The 17,374-nt window shown below is 42.1% G+C and overlaps 1 protein-coding gene across 1 annotated transcript in view; it reads right to left on the bottom strand.

Moving 5' to 3' along the window:
- Positions 1-4,946: 4,946 nt before the first annotated feature.
- LOC134573683 (adenylate kinase isoenzyme 5-like) overlaps positions 4,947-17,374 on the bottom strand; it is a 42,653-nt gene continuing 30,225 nt past the window's right edge. The window contains exons 7-8 of the mRNA XM_063433465.1: positions 6,223-6,313; positions 4,947-5,059 (exon numbers count right to left, since the gene is read on the bottom strand). Coding sequence (XP_063289535.1) covers positions 4,947-5,059; positions 6,223-6,313 — 204 coding nt within the window. The remainder of the gene's footprint in view (positions 5,060-6,222; positions 6,314-17,374) is intronic.

Genomic DNA, 17,374 nt, shown 5'->3' with positions numbered 1-17,374 from the left:
TGCGTTACCTCTTAGGAGGAGATGCAGTGTTTGCAGCTTGAGACAGTTAAGACTGAATAAAACAAAAGATAACAGTAATAATAACAGCACAAATCAAAAAGGAAACTTCGAACTGCACTGTAGTATTACAATCCCTGTGTAAATCAAGTCCCTGATGTTGGGATTGGGTTAGGAGCAGGGAGAGGAGGGACAGTGGTAGCTAGGTCCGATGAAGGCACCTGTAGACCCAAGGCCTGAAGTAGAGCTGATGATTCGGCCGTAGTGGAGATTTTATGTACTGTCCCTTTGTGTGTTACCACAAGGAATCTTGGTGACATCCACTGGTATTCCAATCCGGAGACTCTCAGTCGGCTGGTGACTGGGTGTAAAGATCGTCTCCATTGCAAGGTGGTCAGGGTTAAGTCTTGGTAAAATGTGAGGTAAGAACCTTCAATTAAGAGTGGCGTCTTGCCTCTCAGGGCCATCAGTAGGATTCTCTTGTCGTGATACCATGAACAGCGGACAATAGCATCCCGAGTCATAGATGTAGAAGCCCCCCGAAAAGTCCTGTTTGGTGACAGGTTCAGACCTTCCGTGGGTATCCAATGGTGTATGCTCCTGTCTTGGGTACCGCTTTGATGAGTCGGTTGGTGAGTAATCCAGATGGGCCTCCAAGGCCGCATGGCCCTCTGGCGCTACCCTTTTGGGTTGTGGCAGTCGCTGGAGCATGTCTCCGATATCCTTCAACCCCGATAGCAATTAAAGTTGGGAAACGCTAGTTCTTCCGTGCCATGTCGGATTGGAGCATTGGCTGTGGCGTGCTGCGCGCGGATCCTAACTCAGGAGTTCCGGCAGGAATCAGGCCGTTGAGTACAGTCGCCAAATCGAGGCCCAGAGGTGGGTAGTAGGCCCCAGATCTGCATATTTTTCCTCTTTGACTTAGGAGTGTGTAAAAATGACATATGTTGTTGGGGTTTGTAAGTGTAAAGACAGGCGATCAGCTCTTATATGCTCGATGAGGCTCCCCAAAAAACAAGCTTTAGCGGGAGAATATTACTGAGCGAGGTCAAATGGCGTCTGCTCCCTGTCAAGGTCAGGCTCTGCCTCCTAATAAACATTATTTTGTGTCATCTGCATTATTTTATTTAAATACAGATTAATCCTGTGTCACCTTAATTTTATGAATTTCATAATTGATTCAATGCTTTCCTATGAAGAAGCTCTAATGTGCGTGCACTTTTTTATCAAGATTACTAAAATGATTATACTTTACATGTAAGATCTACTTTAAAATGTATATCCTTCAACACCCTCTGTTCCTGTCCGTCCAACTTGTCTTGTTACAAATACGTGTCTGTTAGTCCACCCATTGTACAGCGCTCGCTACAGAATTTATTGTTGCTTTAATAATAATAATAATAATAATATAAAATATATAAGTAAATGCAGCGTTACCTACTGAAACACTGCATGTACAGGCTCCTTGCACCATGACCACTTCAAAAAAACTGAAGTGGCCCTGGTGCTTGGACTAACCGTTTAAAGGGGACATTCAATGCCCTATAACCATTTCATCTCATTGAATTTGCTATAGTGTTAAACAATTCTAAAACCGTTTAAACATGTGATGATGATCCCTGGCTACTCACACCCTGGTCCCCACTGGAGGTATTGCTAAAGCAGAGAATACACACTTTCCAAGCCATATCAATTCATACCAGCAATGGTAAGCTGTGATAGGCTGAAAGCGGGAAACTGAGACTCGCAACCAATAAACATGCTCATTGCTGCTCAGGCCAATGCTTCCTCATTGCCTAATGCAGCACAGAGATAATTATGCTGGGGACTCTTGTTTAGTATTAGAGCATTCAAAAAACATTTTACGCTGAATGGAAGGATAGCGCCAGGAATCTCCAGGCACTATAACCACTGCAATGCACCTAGTCCTAGAGTGTCCCTTTAATTTTTTTCTCAATTACATATGTAACAGGCAGGACTGATTACAGTTTCCATGTGCCAGGGCGTAGTATGGCAGAACCCCCTGTCCTGGATGAAGACATACTCTGTTCTTACCGAGCATCTGTTTAGAACATATTTTATAGCAGAAATGTCATACATTCTGTGCGTGTGACAGCTTTTCCAAGCAGAAATAATCTGATTGAAGCTCTAGATTTAAATTATAATTATTAAAAAAATACATTTGCAACCAGCCATCAGAGGGTAGCTGGCAGCTTTGTTGAATAGAACAGATAAATCCATTGTTCAGAAAAAAAACCCATCAAATAAGATTTATCGGCACCATTAGCAACTCTGTTTCTTATTCAAATGTAGCAGATTCAGAGTATCGAAATCCTTGCTTTTAGGAAAATCTCAAATTTTACCAGCATCGACAGTTACACAACATGTTAATTCTTTCCTTCAGTTATACCTGGGAACTCTCCACACTTTCAACCCAGAACGTCCATGTTTAACTGTAAACCAAAACAACAATAGACAGTTGGGCTAACTACACCTTAAAATCTTGTGTAATTCATATAAAATGATTATTTATTACTGGTCTTTATAACACTCCAACATATTCTGTAGCGCAGTACAATTGGGGGTGGGGGGTGAGGGGGGTGGACAAAACAGTACATTATACACAGACCAGTACAAAATGAAAAAGCTGAGCTGAGTTCTAGCAAATGTTATGTAGAAAAGCTACGGGTGACTTATTTAAACTGAAAACAATAATACAGACGAGGGATGATGTAGGGAAAAGTCATTGATATAGACTTTGTTAACTAACTAAGCTCATGGCATTGTGATTCAATTATTTTATATTTCTTTTGGCCTCAACTTAATATTGTTGGATGAGGTTTACAAATTACTTAATATTTTTGGATACACTTTTATGTTTTTTTTTTTTGTTTTTTTTTTTAATTCTTTATTTTTATCGTGCATAGTTTAGACAAGGTACATTTATGCCGGCCAGTGCCACAACAGCATTCTGCCAGGATTTACACGTACATACAAAGACTGAATGCGGCATGAATAGATGGGTGCACATTTTGTATATTTAAGACGAATCAAGCTTGTAAAACAGGCATATAGAATAGGCTTATAGTACTGGCTTATAGTACAGGCTTAGAAAACAGGCTTATATAGCAGGCTTGTAAAACAGGCTAATAAAACAGGCTTAGATGATTTATCTGATTTATCTAGGGCAGTGCAAGTTATTAAAGTTATGCACATAAAAAAGATGAGTCCATCTTTTCGCTTGTTGAGAGTGGTGAGTGTGTAGATTTCCTTGCTGCTGCCCATTCCTCAACGGGAGCTAGTTGGAGTGCAGGAGTGTCTGTCTGGGCGGCCGAGTCGGCAGTGTCGCGTGGTGGGGGTCGGGAAGCAGGCTCTGGCTGTCGCCGCGAAGTCCGGGATTCCAGCACGCTTGGGGTCGGTAAGTTTAGGTGCGGTTGTGTTGGGGAGCCCCTTTGCCTCACCTCCGTCCGTGCTTCCCCGATAGTTTCAGGCAGCTGAGCCTTCATAGTTTCAGACTTTGCCGCCATTTCGGTTTTGCCCGCCATTGTCGCCATTTTGGAGATGGAGGGTCTACCTCGCTGCAGGCGCCTGGGGTTGCGGGAACAGTCTCCTGGGACCGGGATGACTCTCACCGGTCCAAAGGGGGGGGAATACGGGGCCCCTACCACGTGGCAGCAGAGATCCGAGAGGAAACCGCAGGGCAGGATAGCGAGGTGGCGGCCGTCCACCTCACTCACCGCCCGGGTAGGCCCCAGATATGGCGGTGCCGAGGTGCCTTTTCCGAGGGCAAATCGCTTGTAGGCAGGTTGGCATCAGCACCAGCCCCTCCTTGCCCGCAGGACCGTTGCTTCCAGACTGCAGATAAGTGGTTTTACAAGCCTTAAGGTCGTTTAACTGCAGGAGCTCGCCTTGTGTGCAACCTCTCAGCATGGCGGTCAGGCCCCGCCCCCACACTTTTATGTTTTAAACATTTTTATTAGATTTTTTTTTCAGTCAACAGCGATGCACTATGTACGCTAGCAAAATGAGAACAATACAGTACAGCACAAGAGACATGACATAATGAAATCAAAGATCACGTCATACTACACGAATACATCAGAGTATATATCATACAAGCACTTATAAAGCATATGGGGGTAATTCTACAAAAGATAAAAATATATTATATTTTGTTTGTACATGTTTTGTAATACTGTTTAGATATTTTTTTAGGTTGTGATTGTCACTTTACACACATACAAGCACTTATAAAGGCAAGTTATGAGTAAAGGATCCAATAGGTGTCACTATAAAATATAAAAAAACTAACTACAATCTAAAACAAGATATGTCGATCATTACGTCCGTAGGGGAGACAAGACGACGGGTGCGGGAGAGAAACCAACGACAATAAGGCAGTGGAATAAATATCAAGGTCCCGGGAATAAGGATCAGTGAGCTCCAGACCTACACACAAACTTAGAAAACAATCAGAGGTTTATTAAACAGCTACCATTCCGTTCACTTGAAAGTATTTCGAATTTTACGTTTAACAGACATTTCTAGCAAATTAATAGAAGGTTGCCATGATTTGAAGAAATGTTTAGTCAATTCATCATTTTATTTTTCAATTAATTTATTTATTTTAATGGAGAGATCAAATAGACCGTCTCAGTGAGAGAGAGCTGAATGGGGCTCTCTTAAGACACACGAATGTCTCTCGCTAAGGTCTATTTGCAGTTATAATTCACAGGCTCACAGCTGCTATTACCCTGTATTCTGAGCACTTATGCTACGGAAATATATCTACTGCTAAGCTCTGCTAGATATACAAATATAGAGAGTCATGCTGTGTGATATCATTAATGTCAAAGAGTGTTATGTTGTATTCTTTATCCCACACACATTTTTACATACAAAATAACAGATATTGACATGTAAGTATTTATGCTGCTGCCTGACGCCCCCTAGCGGGATGTGAGAGGAATGGCAGTTACCTGTTCTGTCACATTTGTAGCTTTTTTGTCCTTCCTGTGGTCCTTGCTAGAAGACGAGGCACGGAAAGCCTGCTGCGAGAAATCTGGAGCACGGAGGGAATGGCAGAGGGAGGAAAGAGGGGGAAAAAAAGGTCAATAAATAAAGCATGATGTCCTAAGGAAAGGACATTCATTTCTAGTCCCCATAGATGACAGTGTAAATGGATTTTCCACGTAATCTCTAGTGGTTACAGCTTCTCCATCATCAGACATTTTAGTTCGTAACATTATCAGGGTTATTCACTAACGTGAGAAAAGAAAGTGAATTCAAAGTGAATTTTAAATTTAAGGGCAGAGTAGCCCTTAAATTTGAAAATCTTTTGTAATTATCTCTTTTTTAAATACCGTATATATATATATATATAGAGCACACATAATGCGAGGGTCAATTCACTACACCCTGAATTGTAAAGAATTGAATACGAAATTGCTAAATTTATGCAAAAAGTGTTTTTTTTTTTTTTTAACAAATCCTCCAATTCGGCAATAGTCAAAACGTAGGTATTTCAGGCTTTAAATGTGAATAGATGGAGATATTTTTTTCCAGGTTTTTCTCCAAATCTATACATTTGCTAGCGAAACTTCTAGCACAACATATAGATGGAATTTCAAGCTCATTTAAAAGAGCTACAGTTGTTTTAACCATGACAGTTTCACTTTAAATGTGAAATTAAATTTGAATTCTTACTTAAGTTAAAAAAAAAAACCTTCATTCAGCAAGTCAATTGGCTAGCACTTTTTATTTTTTATATTATCTATATAGTTATCACCATAAAGATCTATGCACTTTTTCACATTAAGCTTTTCAGCAAGCTAACGTGCTCTAGGGGTCTATAGTGTCCTTTAACCCCTTAAGGACCAAACTTCTGGAATAAAAGGGAATCATGACATGTCACACATGTCATGTGTCTTTAAGGGGTTAAAGTTATAAAATTGCAGGTTTTGATTGGCAGACAAATGCACTGATTCTGTAGCTTTTTATAGTGAAGGTATCTAAGGAGTTCAATTTATGGAAATGACGATTTAATAAAAAAATGTTCTAAAACTGCAGCAAAAAATATATTTATATATATAAATAGTTTCAAATTGTGGTTTTCTAGATCAACAACAGAAACAGATCTGAAAGTCTGAACTAAATATATTTGAGCATTTTTTTTTTTTTTACCTATATTACTATATATCTAAGTAACCTGTTAGCATAGCTCACCTTGTAGTCCCATGCACTCTGGGAAGAGAAGGCCTTGCACGGCACAGCATATATCTTCAAAAATACAATTCTCTTCTCTGTCCGCATCAAACTGTTGGGAAAAGTACAAAGAAGATCATTGATTTAAGGGGTCACAAAATCTCAATGCTTTGAACTGAACGATAGATTTCTCATTTATGATCCCTGAGTGCTCTCTGTGTGGTCCCCGTGCTCTTAGCGTAGCGTGAGCCCATATAGTGATGCACTCACACTATGCTTTTTGGGAACAATTCCCTGGTGTTCCAAAAAGGGGGACATCAGGGAACAAATCTGGGATGGCAGGAGAGGACACTAAAATCAGGACTGTCAAGCCAAAATCAGAATGCCTGTCTTAGTGAATAACTCTGGAAGCTTGGAATTATTACATTTCTGGATATTTTCTAACAATTCCCATCTAAGTACATAGCCTTGTCTTTATATAAAATAGTGTAGCTTGAGAATATGAGATGTGTATGTAAAAGGCCTGGGACACAGCTCCTTTTATTGACCTTAGAGGGCTGTATTTTACTGAATTGGTTTAGTGTATCAGAAAAGGCTTGTTCCTAAATATTATGTGAATTAATATAATCTGACTCAGGGCACTATTTCTGTTCATGGCTGGATTAGCTATAAGGCCACCGAGGACACAGGTAGGAGAGGGGCCGCGCAGCCGGTGGGGAGAGCACGGAGCCAGCCCATTCTCCTGCCGAAAGGCCAAGACGACAGGGGAAATCTTCTTGTCCGGAGTGGAGGCAGACAGCAACATCTTCCACCGGATCACCAGGGATCAGAATCCAAGGTAAGCCTCAGGAGGGAAAGGAATAAACATCAGTTTTTTTTGTTTTTTTTTATTCAAATTTTTTTTGTAATAAAGTCAATATCTACCCCCACTACAGCTAATAACCCCACATTATCACCCCTACACTCCATTATTGCCTCTATCTCCAACTCAGCCACTAACCAACTCACTGTAGTCCCTATCCCTCCACTACAACCACTATCCCTCATAGACCCAATCTCGCACTACAGACCCCCCAATACAGCCTTCACCACCTTACTACAGTTCTCTGTCCCCCCACTTCAGCCCCTATACCCCTACTATAGCTTGTACCCCCTACTATAGCCCCTATCCCCACACTATGACCCCTATATCACCCATTACAGACCCTATATCCACACTTCAACCCCTTTCTCCCCCTCAACACACACTCCAGCCCCTATAATCTACACTACAACCACCCAAATCTCCCTACATACACTCTAAAGCCCCAATTTTCTTCTATATCCCCAAAATAAACCCTAGTGTCTCTATCCCCCAATAATCACCAATAAACATACACACTACAGCCCCTATCCACATCCAGCCCTATTTACATTCACAAACACATACTACAATGCAAACAGACCCCCACACACATTACACAATGAGCAGTGTTTCCTTTACATGCACAACCCCACAAGCAGCAACTCTAAAAACAAGCAACACTACAAGCATCACAAATGCAACACAAGCAACAGCCACCCACATACACGCAACACCACAAGCAGCACATACATACACACACCCTCTCCCAGCACTTATCATCCAGCCACCCACCTAGTTACGGTACATTCAATCATACCCCAAACTAGTCAGATTAATGCATCCTTTCTATACCCCAAACCTTTGCATATACTTATATTTATCAGGGGGCGGGGAAGCGCATTGAGGAAACTGGCCTTGAGGCAGCAAGGAGGGTAAATCCAGCCCTGTTTCTATTAAAGTATTAATGGACATTTCACAGAACAAAAAACAGCTGTTTTGCTTTTCTTAAAAGCCTTGACAAATTTGATTGTTGTTTAGAGTAATTTTGACTTTTTGTGCATATTAACACCCACTAGCAGTCATCTGTTCTGTGACAATAAATAAAATACTTGCTGAATTTGTATACACTACGGTCACTGTACTTCCTACTCTTTTCTTGCTATTCTTATTGGGGGTGGTTGCTCTGAAGATTACTTATTAAACCAAAAAGAAAATATAACTGTTAAATAAAATCAGAACTGCTAGCTATTCAGTTTATCTGATGCGTGATGCATTGTAAACATAGAAAGCACGTTGAGGCTTTAAACATAGTAATCTAGGTTGAATAAAAACTTCATGACTAATAATGCCACATAATTGCGGCAACATTTATTCTTGATTTTATCATGGCAATCAGACTTCTCTATGGATCAACAACCCACATACATATTAATTATATCCCCGAATATTGTGTTTTTACATAAAAACATCCAGGCCAACCTCTTTATGTAGAGAATTCCACATCTTAATTGATTTTACTGTAAAGGATCATTTCCTCTACTGTAAAAATGCCATTCTACCGGTTTCAATTGATGACCTCTTGTCTGTTGTTTATTTCTGCTAATGAACAGGTTACATATATCATTTTGTACTGACCCTGTATACATTTATACAGTGCTATAATATCCCATGTGAGGCGCCTCCTTTTTTTTTTTTAGAAAACAAATGCAGTTTTTCTAGCTTTTGTGCACAACTAATGTTATCCATTCCCCATGTTAATTTTGTAGCTCACCTCTGCACATTTTCTAGTTCTGTCTTTAAAATGGAAGCTCAAAATGACATCACATACTCAAGGTGGAGTTTTACCATTGATTTATAAAGAGGAAAACTTATATTTTGATCATGTGCATCCATAACCCTTTCTACAAATAATAGCATGTTATTAGCCTTTCCAAAGGCAGACCAGCATTGCACACTGTTGCCTAATTTATTATCTATAATTGTTCCCTAATCCTTTTCATTTCATGTTATCTCTTAAAGTATAAATTGATTGTGGGTTCCTTATTCCAAAGTGCATGACTTTACATTTTTTCTGTTTTGAAACTCATCTGCCTGTGGCCTATAAGGCTTATTAACATTTCTGGCAGCATATGGCTTTACAGCAGGTATTACCATAAGGAAAATCATGCATTCCCATTTTGGTCAGCACCTTGGACAGGAGCAGATCACTATTGGCATTCACTTGTGGTTCAATGTGCTGGACTGGTAACTCCGCCCATTGGACCACCAATTTGCAATTAGAATTCTCCGTTGGCTCTCACACATCTCATACATTGTCTCTCCTCCACTGAATTGATGCATAAACAGTGGCAGGAACTACCGCCGGTGCAACTGGTGCAGATACACCGGGGCCTGCACCCTGAGATGGTCCATCAGTAGCCCCAAGCAGTTAGGGTCAACCGATTGGTATTTCTGAAAAGGGGCTCGGTCTTGTGCCACGAACCTCTAAGAGCCTATCACTCTTCTCTGTAACTCTGTCCTCTTGTGGTTTTCATCTTATCTCTCCTTTTCTAATGATACCTCCTCACCTCGTCCTGTCTCGGTTGGAGTTCCCCAAGGATCCGTCCTTGGTTCCCTTCTATTTTCTCTTTATACAGCCTCTCTTGGCAAACGTATTACCTCTTTTGGATTCCACTACCACCTGTACGCTGATGACACCCAGATATATCTCTCCTCCCCGGACCTCTCCCCTGCCGTCCTGCAACGTGTCACTGCTTGCCTTTCTTTCATCTCTGACTGGATGTCCTCGCGCTTTCTGAAACTCAATCTCTCTAAAACTGAGCTCCTTGTCTTTCCTCCTCCTAATACTGATCCTCCTCTTTCGCTCTCCCTTCAAATTAGTGATAGCCACATAAGTCCACCCTTGCAAGCGCGCTGTCTTGGTGTCATACTTGATTCTGGCCTCACCTTTGAGCCTCACATTCAGTATGTTGCCAAATCCTGTAGATTCCATCTTAAAAACATAGCCCTCATCTGCCCCTTTTTTACGCAAGACGCTACCAAGGAGCTTGTCCATGCTCTAGTACTTTCACGCATGGATTATTGTAACCCTCTCCTAATTGGTCTTCCCAAATGCCATATTGCACCGCTACAATCTGTAATGAATGCTACCGCCAGACTGATTTTCCTCTCTAGTCGGTCCTCTCACACCTCACTCCTCTGTCAGTCCTTACATTGGCTTCCTGTATTCTATAGGAGTCAATTCAAGGTACTAACCCATACCTATAAAGCACTGAACAATTCTAGTCCCTCTTATATGTCTTCACAGATCCATAGGTAAGCCCCTTTCGGTCTCTCTGCTCTGCCTGTGACTTTCTCCTGTCGTACCCGTACAGCCAACTCATGCTTGCAGGACTTCTCGTGGGCGGCTCCCTTCCTATGGAATAGCCTGCCTACTGCCATCAGACTCTCCCCTAGTCTTCAATCATTTAAGAAGCGCCTTAAACCCCATCTCTTTAGGAAAGCTTATGGCCTCCCAGAGTAACCTCTACCTTACATACCTGTCTCTTGCTCTCTTCTAAAGTGCAGCACTACAGTCTCTCCTCCAGCTCTGCTTCACTCCTTCCTTATTTGATTGCTATTTACTGTCCTAATGGGTTTTATACCCCCCTCCTATAGACTGTAAGCTCGTTTGAGCAGGGTCCTCTTCAACCTATCGTTTCTGTAGGTTTTCTTGTAATTGTCCTATTTATAGTTACATCCCCCCTCTCATAATATTGTAAAGCGCTACGGAATATGTTGGCGCTATATAAATGGCAATAATAATAATAAGAGCCTGGCCGGGTCCCTTTCACATTGGCATGCTGGGAGGAAGTGAGATCAGATTAACTCCTGCAAGCTACAGGAAGAGCCGCATGGGAGGGAGAGAAGCCACAACAGCAGTGGGAGGAGGCAGCACAAGAGGAGGGGGAGAGGCCCAGCTCCAGACCCACACTCCCATCCGACTGAGCTAGGAGCAGGACTTCAGGTAAGCCATAAACATTCTGACACATATGTGTGTATGTATTTGGGTCAGTGAGTGTATGTGTGTGCCAGTTATGTGTCATGGTGTTTGTATGTGTCAGTGTGTGTATCTATGTGTATGACAGTGTGTATCTGTGTGTGTGTGTGTCTGTGTTTATATGTGTGTGTATCTGTAAGTGTGTGTGTGTGTGTGTGTAAATGTGTATGTTTATCGGTGTTAGTATGTATGTATGTTGCCATGTATGTGTGTATATGCATACATCCCAGAAATCCAACACCAACACAACATGCAAACACACCCCTACAACGCAAACATTGAAAACACACCCCTGTATTAAAACACCTAAATTATATACAAACACCCCTTCATTCACATACCAACATTAAACACAAATGTACACCTTCATTTAAAAGCAAACACTACATACAAACACACCCCTGCATTGAAACGCAAACATTAGACAAAAGCACACCACCGCATTCCAATGGCACCAGTATATACAATTACACCTATACATGCACACATGTACAAAACATGCTTACACTCAAACACACAAACATTGCTTACAAATAAAACCCTGCAAAGATGGACAAATGGTAGATCTTCAGCTGGCATAGCACTGTAGGAGTTGTACGACAGATAGGTATCTACCCTTTGCCCACCCTTTCGCTAGTAGAGGGCCCAATAACATTTCTAGCAACAGGACCCGCTCTAAATTAGTCCCGCCACAGCATAAACACAAAATAATGAATTGGGATGAGTGTTAATGGATATTTGCTAATTGATCAGTTCTCATCATCATATGCAATGAGTAAAAGTGCTGATTGGGGATACACTACTTTTCCAACATATCTGCGAGAGTTTATAGGAAAAGGTAAAACCTCATAGTCTATAACAGATAAGCCTCTAATAGTAAACAAATAAAACTATATATCTCAGCTACTGTCTGAAAGGCACAAACAGGGCACCTTATGCAAATCAGCTTGCTTGTGTCACTATCCTCTTCTACAATATAACGTTTTTCTCTTCTTCACAGGTTTGCTAGCATTTAATCCCATATTTCCAAGTTGAGTTGAGTAACTATTGATGTTAAAGGGTATAAACTCACTAGCAATCAACAAAAGCAAGGCGGATTCTAAAGTATTCTTTCCCAAGGACATCCTTTCCATTAAATATGTTTGGCCTTGCCTGGGAAGGGCGCATGGCTTTTAGCTTTTCTTTTTTTAATCAGAATTTATTTGGTTTTGATGCCTGAGGCCATGCAAGGTTCGTTTGAAGCTACTTCAAAAAGCAGTCTCTCTATTTCAATCCTATGGAGTTCCTGGTCTTTCTCTTTTGCCCTCCCAATTGTTGGGTATAAAGAGCCATGACACTATTGCAGTTCATGTGCCACTGTGCCACCATCTTTTTTATCCCACATCACTGTCACAACAGTAGTATCCACTCCATTACATCCTTCCCCAATCGAAACAAAGGGAGGAATCATTGCTCTCCAACATTTTATAATTCCCTACATTCAGGCGAGTGTTGGCCTGTGTCAGGGTACCTGTCGTCTCTACCTCTGAGGAGGTGAGACACTTGGACGTTCTTCCTCCCAAAAGGGTTGAATCATTCCTCGCGGTTCTCCCGGTCGTTTACACGCCGGCCGCGAGGTATCCACTTCCTTTTATGATGCGGCGCTCAGTAGCCGACGGCATGACGACAACCCGTCCCGACCTGTCAATCAAGTCCTGAGCACGAATGAGGACTCGTCGGGGGCGTGATTACCTATCTGGAACCAGGGTATAAAGTAGGGCTTTCTACATTTGTTCATTGCCCTGTCGTGGTTCTAGCTTGTCTAGTCACTCAGTGCTCTTGTTATATTCTGTCTCTTTGGTTTTGACCCGGCTTGTTTGTTATACCTCGCTTACCTCTATTACCCTTGACTCGGCTTGTCTCTCGCTTACCTGCTCTCTCGTTCCTTCGACCTCGGCTTGTCTCTAGACCATTCTTTACTTTCACCTACGTTAGTCCGGCCATTCTAAGGTCCGGTATACGTACCTATTACCTGTTTGTACTCTGCGTGTTGGATCCCTGTCCCGATCCTGACATTACGACAGGGCCATGGATCCTGCAGGTACAAACACTCAGGTTGGTTCTTCCGACTCTAGGTTTGACGCCATGGATCACAGAATGGACCAGATGGCTCTAGCGCTGCAGGCCTTATTATCTCGTTCTAGTAATCCACCAGAGGAGATGCGAGCTACGTCCATCTCTCCTGTAAGTTCAGGTCTAGAAGTAGCCACTGTAGGTGCTTCTTCCCGTATTACCCCTCCTGTACGTTATGGGGGTTCCCCGGAGAAGTGTCGTGGTTTCTTAAACCAAATTGGTATTCATTTTGAATTACAACCCCGCTCCTACCCTACAGATAGGGCGAAGGTTGGATTCATTATCACTCTACTCATTGATAAAGCTCTGAGATGGGCCAATCCTCTGTGGGAGAATGATAACCCGTTAGTCTATAATTATAATGCTTTTGTCGCTGCTTTTAGAAGAACTTTTGACCCTCCAGGTAGAAGGGTCAATGCAGCTAGATTACTGTTGCGCCTTAGACAAGATAACCGAACCCTTGTGGATTATGCACTAGAGTTCAGGTCATTGGCGGCAGAAGTTAAGTGGAATGAACAGGCTTATATAGACGTATTTTTAAACGGATTATCAGATGTAATTCTAGACGAGGTTGCTACTAGAGAGCTCCCTGAAAATTTAGAGGATTTAATTTCTTTCATTTCTCGTATTGATGAACGTTTAAGAGAGAGACAGAACACTCGAGATAGTACTCGTAGATCTTCCTTTAAACTTGCTCCCTTATTTCAAAATTCTCAATCCACAATTCCAGTTTTTTCAGAACCTATGCAGATAGGCAATACTCGCCTCTCAGAAGAGGAGAGACAGTACAGGAGAAGGGAGGGGTTGTGTATGTATTGTGGAGTAAGAGGGCATCTACGCCTAAATTGTCCTAATCGCCCGGGAAACGCTTGCACCTAAGTTTCTCTAGAGGACAGGCCTTGGGTGTTTCTATTTTGTCCTCTATACACAATTATAAAGAGCACAGACTTTTGCTACCTGTTTCTTTAGCTTGGGAGAAGGGAGTACTAAAAACTATGGCATTGATAGATTCCGGAGCTGCTGAGAGCTTTATCGACCAAGTTTTTGTTACTAAACACTCTATCCCATCCCAGCTAAGGGACACTCCTTTGGCCGTTGAGGCTATTGATGGTAGACCATTGTCTGAACCTGTTATTTCTCGTGAGACCATACCTGTTAACTTGACTGTTGGTATCTTACACGAGGAGGTTATATCTCTTATGCTTATCTCGTCTCCTTCTGTTCCTATAGTCCTGGGGTATCCATGGTTAAAGAAATATAACCCTATTATTGATTGGGAACTAGGGGAGATAACCTCATGGGGTCAGGGTTGCCAGAGCAGTTGCTTACAGAAAGTCTCACCACTTTGCTTAGTTAATACACCGGTTAATTCTACCCAGTCTACAGATATGCAAATACCGCCCCTGTACCTGGATTTAAGGGCAGTTTTTGACAAGAAGAATGCTGATACTTTACCTCCACACAGGTCTTTTGATTGTAAGATTAACCTTCTACCTGGTACTATGCCTCCGAGGGGCAATGTATATCCTTTATCCACTAAAGAGAACTTAGTCTTAGAGGAGTATATCCGTGAGAACCTAGACAAAGGATTCATTAGGAGATCCTCCTCCCCTGCCGGGGCAGGTTTTTTTTTTGTGAATAAGAAGGATGGCACGTTAAGACCTTGCATTGATTATCGAGGTTTGAATAAAATAACTATTAGAAATGCATACCCGATTCCTCTGATTACTGAGCTCTTTGATCGTTTAAAGGGTTCCAAGATTTTCACCAAGTTAGATCTCAGAGGGGCGTATAACTTGGTGAGAATTCAGCAGGGAGACGAGTGGAAAACAGCGTTCAATACCCGTTATGGGCATTATGAGTACACGGTAATGCCCTTTGGGCTTTGTAATGCACCGGCTGTATTTCAGGATCTGATCAATGAAGTTCTTAGGGAATTTCAACATGATTGTGTTATTGTATATTTGGATGATATACTAATACACTCTAGAGAAATTGAGACCCACCACAGACAAGTCAGAAGGGTATTGCGCAAACTTCTACAACATGGGTTGTACTGCAAATTGGAGAAATGTAGTTTTGACCAATCTCAGATAAACTTTCTTGGTTACGTGATTTCTGGGGAAGGCTTTAAGATGGATCCGGATAAACTCCAATCTGTTTTAGATTGGCCATTACCCAGGGGTCTCAAGGCCATTCAGAGGTTTATTGGATTCTCCAATTATTATAGGCGCTTCATTAAAGGATACTCTTCTATTATTGCTCCTATTACTAATATGACCAAACAGGGGGTTGACACTAAGAATTGGTCTACTGAAGCTCTCGTTGCTTTCAAAACACTCAAGGAACTTTTTGCTTCTGCACCAATTTTAGTTCACCCCGATACGACTTTGCCTTTTCTACTCGAAGTAGATGCCTCAGAGACAGGTATAGGTGCTATCTTGTCTCAAAGGTTAGGTGTGGATAAACCGTTACATCCATGTGGTTTTTTTTCCAAGAAATTATCTGGGCCTGAAAGCAGATATGACATCGGTGACAGGGAACTACTAGCTGTTATCATGGCTTTGAAGGAGTGGAGACATTTATTGGAAGGGACTTTACATCCTGTTACTATTTTGACGGATCACAAGAACTTGTCCTATATTGGGGAGGCTAAACGCTTGTCCGCCAGGCAAGCTCGTTGGTCCTTGTTCCTCACTCATTTCAATTACGTGCTCACTTATAGACCTGGTTCTAAGAACTCTAAGGCCGATGCTTTGTCTCGCCAACATGAGCCTTCTACTATATCTGAGACGGTTTTGTCTTCTATAGTTCCCAGGTGTAATATTATCGCCAACACGAGCCTCAGGATTCATTCTCCGTTGCTTGCCGAGATCATGAAGTTACAACATCTGGCTCCTAGACAGGGTCCCGGGGCACGGTATTTTGTTCCTCCTGAACTACAACGGGAACTATTAGAATGCTTTCACAACAGTAAGGTGGCTGGGCATCCTGGCATTCGCAAGACGTGTTCCCTAATATCTAAAGATTTCTGGTGGCCTTCATTACGTAAAGATATTAGGGATTTTGTTGAAGCATGTGAGGTCTGTATGAAGACTAAACGACCTCAGACACTTCCATGTGGGTTTTTGCATCCCTTGGAAATCCCCAAGAAACCATGGACCTGTTTGGCCATGGACTTCATTGTAGATTTACCTGTTTCTAAAAAACAGACTGTGATTCTCACGGTGGTTGACAGGTTTACTAAGATGGCACATTTCGTGCCCTTACCTAAACTTCCATCTTCCCCTGAATTGGCTGAGATATTCGCAAGAGAGATTTTTCGGTTACATGGGATACCTTCCGAAATTGTTTCCGATAGAGGTTCCCAATTTATTTCCCGTTTTTGGAAATCATTCTGTTCTCAAATGGGTATCAAATTGAATTTCTCTTCTGCCTATCATCCTCAGTCTAACGGAGCTGCTGAACGCACCAACCAAAAGATTGAACAATATTTGCGTTGTTTTGTTTCCGAACACCAGGACGATTGGGTTGGTCTGATTCCTTGGGCAGAGTTTGCACACAACAATCTCGTTTGTGATTCTACTCGTTCTAGCCCCTTTTTCATGAATTATGGCTTTCATCCTTCCATTCTTCCCTCGGTTTCTCCTTCCCAAGGGGTACCGTCGGTTGATGTTCATGTTGCCAATTTGAGGAAGTTGTGGGATCAGACTCGACAAATTCTTCTGCATAACTCTATGTTGTTCAAGAAACACGCTGATAAGCATAGAAGGGCGGCTCCAGTCTTTGTTCCAGGTGATAGAGTATGGTTGAGTACCAAAAACATTCGCTTAAAGGTTCCTTCTATGAAGTTCGCTCCTCGTTACATTGGTCCTTACAAGGTTCTGACTCGAATTAACCCAGTTGCGTATCGTCTGGCTCTTCCATCTGCCTTACGCATTCCTAACTCCTTTCATGTTTCCTTGTTGAAACCTCTAGTATGTAACAAGTTTTCCTCCACTGTATCCTCCCCTCGCCCTGTTCAGGTTGAGGGACAGGAGGAATATGAAATTAACTCCATCATCGATTCTCGAATCTCTAGGGGGAAGTTACAATATCTGGACCTGAGGAGAGGTCTTGGGTACCTCAGGAGGATGTGCATGCGCCTCGCCTCCGCAGGGCTTTTCACTTCCGTTTTC

This window comes from Pelobates fuscus, chromosome 9, assembly GCF_036172605.1.
Source record: "Pelobates fuscus isolate aPelFus1 chromosome 9, aPelFus1.pri, whole genome shotgun sequence".
NCBI lineage: Eukaryota > Metazoa > Chordata > Amphibia > Anura > Pelobatidae > Pelobates > Pelobates fuscus.
The sequence above is the reverse complement of the archived record's forward strand: the minus strand, read 5'-3'. Positions and strand labels throughout refer to the sequence as shown.